The sequence below is a fragment of the Nycticebus coucang genome, chromosome 18, assembly GCF_027406575.1.
Source record: "Nycticebus coucang isolate mNycCou1 chromosome 18, mNycCou1.pri, whole genome shotgun sequence".
In the NCBI taxonomy this organism is placed as follows: Eukaryota; Metazoa; Chordata; class Mammalia; order Primates; family Lorisidae; genus Nycticebus; species Nycticebus coucang.
Window position 1 is genome coordinate 58398518 of NC_069797.1, and position 6955 is coordinate 58405472.

The following is a 6955-nucleotide window of genomic DNA, read 5'->3' on the forward strand; positions in this document are numbered from 1 at the left end:
TCCCACTGGATGCCTTGCAAGAGCTTGAGATCTTAAGATGAAGATTTTAAGAGGAAACATGAAAGATAATTTGTAGTGGGCAAGAATCAGTAACTGGGACAACAGCAGCAGCTGAGTCCAAGGGTCAGTGTCTGGGAGTAATTTAGGAAAGTTTGGTGCTGACAGCTGTGTCTGGGAGTAGAACCTCATGGCCAAACCAGCTCCTGGGCTCCTCCACTGCTTCAGGCTAATGAAGTTCTGGCCCAGGACATGCAGGCAGCTGTGGTGTGGCAGAAAGAAATTAGGGACTGTGAGGGCCCAGGCTGTCACTTAGAAAGGAGAAAAGGAAACTGGTATTGCTGAGTGAGCACAATGTCCTTTCATATATGCCATCCTCACTACAGGTTAGTGAGAACAATGTCCCCATGTTACATGAGAAGATAAGAAGGTAAATGTGTCTTTGAGGGCTGTGCAACTGGGGAGTGGGAAGACAGAGCTTCTGGACTCAGGTCCTGGGCTGTTTTTCCAGAACTTTAGCTTCTTTCTCTGTATAATGGTGATAATTAATACCCATCTCACGCATGAAAGTTCTAAACCCCTCCTTTCTTTCTCCCAACTTTGGTTCTGAAGAGTTGTGGTCATCTTCTTCCTAGGAATGCAGTAATCTTATTTTGCCTCTTCTTCCTCCATCCCCGACCCTCCTCAACAGGTTTGTGAGGTCTAAGTCCCAGGAAGTGCCTGGAAGGGAGGAACTTGGATTTTGGATTCCCCTGTACTCCCACTCCCCAGGCCTTCTCCTGAATCTGGAGGGCCGGCTCCCTCTTCTGCTCTCTGGTTTTGGCAAGCGGGCTGACATCTGTGGGTGTTTCCAGGGAAAAGGAACTCGGAGCTGCCCCGCCTAGCTCCAGGCGCCCCTTCCCCCACAGCCCTGGGCAGCCCCAACCCCCTGCCTTAGATGCTCCCGCGCGGACAGGCCCTTGGAGCTCCCAGCCCTCTCCCTCTTTTCAAGATCTGGATAGCAGCTCGCGATCCCTCCGGGCTCCCAAAAAACTGGGGCGATTAGAGTCCGGATGCTGGGAGTCCCCGGCGAGTCGTGGGCACCACGCCGCCGGGCCCAGGAAAAGAACCCCAGTTCTGGTGTTCCGAGGGGAACTGTCCAGCCCGGCAGGGTGAGCTATAAAAGAGGGTAGGCCAACGCTGGTGAGGCGGAGGGAGCCGCGGGCGCCAGGCGCGGGTGCGGCAGCTACTCCCCCTCCAGCTCGCCGGCCCCGGGCGTCGCCCCCGCCCCCCACGTGGCCGCAGCGGTCCCAGCCCCTCCGAGGAAGCGGCGCGGCTTCCTGCGGCTCCGGCCGGGCATAATAGGAGCCCCTGCCCGGGCTCGACTCCTCGCCACCGCACTTCCTAGCCTCCTCGCCTCGCGATGGTCTCGCTCCGGGCCGAGCGCGCCCCCGGCATCCCGCGGCTCCCGGCGACCCGCGCCCGGCGGCCAGCGGCGCTCCGCCTCCTCCTCCTGCTGGGTGGTGAGCGCTGCGCCCCCGGGGCCCGAGCGGGAGGCATGGGAGGCCCCAAGAGGGGAGAGGGTCTGGACGGCCGAGGCCAGAACTGGCCCCGTAGTGTGGGTACGGACCGACGTACTGAGCAGCTCTGTTCTTCGGATGTCCCTGGGCTCACCTCGGGGCGGGCGCTGCACGGGGTACCCTTGGGTGCCAGCCGGGGCCCCGTGGACAGGGTTGGGGAGGGGGTGTCTGTGGCTGACAGGGAGCGAGGGGGCTTTGGGCCTGGATGTAAGTGACGAGGAGCTGGTGCCTGCCCCTTCCTTCCCCGCGCGGAGGCTCCAGGGGGACTGGATTATCTCTCTTCCTTTTCCTGGGTAGCCCAGACTTAGAAGGGTCTCAGCTCCCCCATCCGCCCTCAAAAGCTCCATTGCCCTGATTCCCACCATTCTGCTTTCCTCTCCTACTTCTTCCACAGCTGTTCTGAAGCCCCAAGAATCTCTGGCGCAGACTCTTCACACCCCAGGCAGCTTGGAGTCAAAAGGTGGGTACCCAGGGTGTGGGAAGGTGGCCTCCCGAAAGGATGAGAGCCAGCTCAAAGGGAAGGATCTCTTTCCCACAGGCAGGCCTAATCCCAATTGGTGCCCCATGAGAAACTGCCCTCTCTTCTCTCTGGGGTTCCTAGTGGTCTTTTTCCCTGCCATCCCACAAAGCTTCTGCCTAGCTGTGAGCCTGCCTCCCTCAAAGGTGGGTGAGAAGACCCCAGGAAAAGATGTATGTGGAAGCTCCTGTCAGGCTGGGATGGGAGGTGCTTCCCACAAAGAAGTCATTAAAAGAGTCCTGAGCTGGGACTGTCTCTCCTCACCCAGAAGTGTGTTGCTAGGGAAATTTTCTGAAGGGTTCCCACGTTTGATCACAGGGGTTCCACCTTGGAAGTACCTGGAGCAGAGAGTTTGAAGGGAGGGGCAGGGGTGTGGTCATTGCACAGCATCTGTACCTACAGGGAGGGAGACAACAGCAGAGGAGAACTATGCAACAACTATCCAAGTTTGCTGGATGTATTATAAAATTCATATGGACTCTATCGAAAAGGATTGGTGTGACTGGGCCATGATTAGCAGGTAGGGGCAGTGTTGGAGGGTCCTCAGGCCAGGGGTTGGCCCTGCTTGGTGGAGTGGACCTGGAGGAGCATGGGACACTCTTCTCCCTAGGCACAACCCCCTCCCCACTCAAGTCCTCTATTGCCTCTAGGCCTTATAGTGCCCTTCGAGATTGCTTGGAGCAGAATGCGGAGGAGTTTGGTCTGGGCTTCCCCAATCCCTGGGCAGAGAGGATCATCTTTGAGACTCACCAGATCCACTTTGCCAACTGCTCTGTGGTGCAGCCCACCTTCTCTGACCCCCCAGAGGATGTGCTCCTGGCCATGATCATAGCACCCATCTGCCTCATCCCCTTCCTCATCACTCTCGTGGTATGGAGGAGTAAAGACAGTGAGGCCCAGGCCTAGAAGGGCACAAGCTTCTCAAGACCCATCTCACTCCTCTTCCCTGCCCTCCCTACTCCCTTTCTCACTCCCACCCCTACTGCCACTACGGATCCTGATGGAAATGGAAACCAGGTGGGGTCATGGCACAAGTTCTGTAATCTCCAAAATAAAGCTTTTTTGGGGGGTACAATGTCCCTGTCCCTATTTTAGTGGATCCTGTGTCTTTCCCCGAGTCCCTGACACTCCCCTGGGCCCTCAGCTCTGGGCAGTAAAGCTGGAAGAATGAGGATGGCCCCACTGTTCTGTTTATTTCACCTGCCCCCCTGCTACACCCCCATCACATGAAGGCCAAACCCCTAGACTCCTTCCTTTCAGGCGGGGGCTTTCCTATCCAAACCCAGCTCCAGGAAACAAGCTCCAGGAAACAAGCGGGAAGAGACTCCCTTCCGGTCTGGACTGCAGGCAGCAGCTGGGGGACTGCGATTAAGAACATGTGGGGGGAGGGGCAAGAGAGGAATCTCTGCTGTGACTCCTGTAAGAAAGGAGGCTACCTGGGAGCCCTGACTTTTCCCCTTCTTCATGCCTTAGTTTCTTCCATGGCATGGGAAGAGGAACCCTACCTGTACAACAGTAATCCATACCTAGGGGTCTCACAATTGAAGGTAAATGCAGTGGGAGCTTCTTTCCTGTTCTAGGTTCACCACTCCCCCCTCTAGGTCCCTTGCCTTTATCTAGCATTGCCCTAGACTGGGTGTGGCATATAGCCTGGCCACACACTGCCCCCTGGTGTCCACTAAAGCCAACAACCAGAAGATGTATGGTATCTGAGGCTAGATGTATGGATCCTGGGGTCAGAAAATTGTCATGTTGTCCCCACCTGGTGGATCATGCCTGTAACCCTAGCACTGTGGGAGGCCAAGGCTGGTGGATAGCTTGAGCTCATGAGTTCGAGACCAGCCTGAGCAAGAGCAAGACCCTGTCTCTACTAAAAATAGAAAAAAGAGGCACTCTACCCAGGGCACATAGTGAGAATCTGTCTCAAAAAAACAAACAAACAAAAAAAAAACCTAGGCAAGAGGATCACTTGAGCCCAAGAGTTGGAGGTTGCTGTGAGCTCTGACACCATCGCACTCCACCCACGGCGACAGCTTGAGACTCTGTCTCACAAAAAAAAAATGGCGGGTGCCCATAACTCAGAGATTAGGGCACTGGCCACATGCTCCGGGGCTGGTGGGTTTAAACCCGATCTGGGCCTGCTAAAACAAACCAAAAAACTAGCTGGGCATTGTGATAGGCGCCTGTAGTCCCAGCTACTAAGGAGGCTGAGGCAAGAGAATCACTTGAGCCCAACAGTTTGAGGTTGCTGTGAGCTATGACACCATGCTGTATGCCACACCCAGTCCAAGGCAATGTAAGATAAGGGCAAGGGACCTGGAGGGGGGGAGTGGTGAACCTAGTCACTGGGAGACTGAGTAAGACTCTGTCTCCATTTAAAAAGAAAAGAAAAGAAAAAACTGTCATCTCCAGGACAACCACCAGTTCTTAGCTGGATCCTTCTAACAGCTTCCCGAGGCAAACAATGCTACCCATAAGACACTTTCCCACTTTGTAGGGTCATATCTGCCTCTCTCTGCAACTCACCATTTTCAGTCCTCACCAGGTAACCTCCAGCCTTCCCTGGGACACACCTTCCAGGTTACCAAAAACATCTACAAAACATTGTTCTCCATGCTGTCATCTCCTTATTCCTTGTGGCACCCTGAGCCTGTTTAAGGACTTTCCTCCTTGTTGAAATATCTGCCTCCCTGAGTGCCTGTCCATTTCCTGGGACACAGCTGTCTATTCCATAGACATATGCATGTATGCTTCTTGGGATATGCCTATTCATTGTCTGATACACATTTCTCCTTTCAGAACACATCTGTCTCTCTAGGGACACACTTGTTTCCTAAAAATATTTTGAAATTTTACCTGAGATAAATCCTTGCTCTATTTTTTATGAATGCATCTGTCTTCCCAAAAGGCATGTGTCCCCTTCTTGACACATATTTGCCTTCATGTATCTGCCTAATATACATCAAGAATCTGCTAGTATAAGACACTGAGTGTGGTATAGTGTGTTGGAAAGATCAGCTAGATAGTGTCTGGTTTCTGCCCTCAGTGGTCTTCATCTAGAAAGGAAGTTGACATGTGTACAGATAAAAGCAATGGAGTGTGTGATGAGTGACATATAAGGGATACAACCCAAATGTTATCCAAGAGCAAAGGAAGGTGAAATCACATCTGACTGAAAGGATCACAGAGGTGTGATCACAAAAGAGTGACTGCAGAGTGGATACATGACTAGGCCTTAGATGGAATGCATTCTCCTACAGGACAGAATAGAAAAAGAGGTGAATTAGAAAATTATTGCAATAATCCAGGCTTGAGAAAATGAGAACATGGAGCAAAGGAGTTGTGAATGGGGAAAATGGAAAATAATTTTAAAGCAGGAGAGAGATATGATTAAAAACAGGCAAAGGAGGCCAGGTACAGTGGCTCACACCTGGAATCCTAGCATTCTAGGAGGCCAAGGTGGGTGGATTGCTTGAGCTCAGGAGTTCCAAACCAGCCTGAGCAAGAGTGAAATCCTGTAAAAAACTAGCTGAGTGTGGGCAGCACCTGTGGCTCAAGGAGTAGGACACTGCCCCACACACCGGGGGTGGCGGGTTCAAGCCCAGCCCTGGCCAAAACTGCAAAAAAAAAAGACTAGCTGGGTGTTGTGTTGGGCACTTGTAGTCTCAGCCACTTGGGAGGCTGAGGCAAGAGAATCGCTTGACCCCAAGAGTTTGAGGTTGCTGTGAGCTGTGATGCCACAGCACTGTACCGAGAGCCAGATAGCCCAACTCTGTTTCAAAAAACAAAAAGAAAAGAAAAAACAAGCAAACAAACAAACAAAAATAGGTAAAGAAATCAGCAGGACTTAGATACGAGAGGGTAAAGAGGAGAGTTTAGGAATGACTCAGATTTTGAATCTGACTTACTAGGACAATGATGGTGGTAATAAGAAAAAGGCCATTAGGAGAAGGAACTGGCCTGAAGAAAAGGATATGCAATATGAGGTAAAAATGAAACAAGCTGTTATATCCTACAGAGAATTGGAAATGGGGTGGTGGGAGTGGAAAGAGGTTGGAGCTGGAAATATAAGTTGGGGGTCTTCTGCACTGAAATGCAATTTCCACTGCTAAATTTGACTGACTTTCAAAAGGTAAAATTATATTAAAATTTTAAAAAGAAGTGCAGTATGCAGAAGGAATGAGAGCAGTAAGGAAAAAGTTGTATTGAAAAGAAGGTGGCCTTTCCCAGGCAGCTGCCGAAGATGGCGGAGGGGCAGGTCCTGGTGCTGGATGGCAGAGGCCATCTCCTGGGCCGCCTGGCGGCCATTGTGGCCAAACAGGTACTGCTGGGCCAGAAAGTGGTGGTTGTGCGTTGTGAGGGCATCAACATCTCTGGCAATTTTTACAGAAACAAGTTAAAGTACCTGGCCTTCCTCCACAAACGGATGAACACCAACCCATCTCGTGGACCCTACCATTTCCGGGCCCCCAGCCCTATTTTCTGGCACACTGTGAGAGGCATGCTGCCCCACAAGACCAAGCGCGGCCAGGCTGCCTCAAGGTGTTTGATGGGATCCCACCACCCTATGACAAGAAAAAACCATCTGGTGGTTCCTGCTGCCCTCAGGGTTGTGCAACTGAAGCCTACAAGAAAGTTTGCCTATCTGGGGCACCTGGCACACGAAGTTGGCTGGAAGTACCAGGCCGTGACAGCAACCCTGGAGGAGAAGAAGAAGGAGAAGGCTAAGATCCACTACCCGAAGAAAAAGCAGCTCATGAGGCTACGGAAACAGGCTGAAAAGAACGTGGAGAAGAAAATTGACAAATATACAGAGGTCCTCATGACCCACGGACTCCTGGTCTGAGCCCAATAAAGACTTTATTCCTTAAAAAAAAAAAAA

At 52.2% G+C, this 6955-nt stretch overlaps 1 protein-coding gene and 1 pseudogene across 2 annotated transcripts; both read left to right on the forward strand.

Annotated features, from left to right (window-relative positions):
• Window positions 1-1268: 1268 nt before the first annotated feature.
• Window positions 1269-3162, forward strand: RAMP2 (receptor activity modifying protein 2). The gene is made up of 4 exons (XM_053568908.1): window positions 1269-1499; window positions 1951-2016; window positions 2476-2593; window positions 2724-3162. Exons 1-4 carry the CDS (start codon window positions 1400-1402, stop codon window positions 2977-2979), a joined length of 540 nt encoding a protein of 179 aa, XP_053424883.1. The 5' UTR covers window positions 1269-1399; the 3' UTR covers window positions 2980-3162.
• Window positions 3163-6282: 3120 nt separating this feature from the next.
• On the forward strand, window positions 6283-6955 carry LOC128570036 (60S ribosomal protein L13a-like; annotated as a pseudogene). Its single transcript, XR_008375516.1, has one exon. The product of XR_008375516.1 is annotated as a 60S ribosomal protein L13a-like (transcript).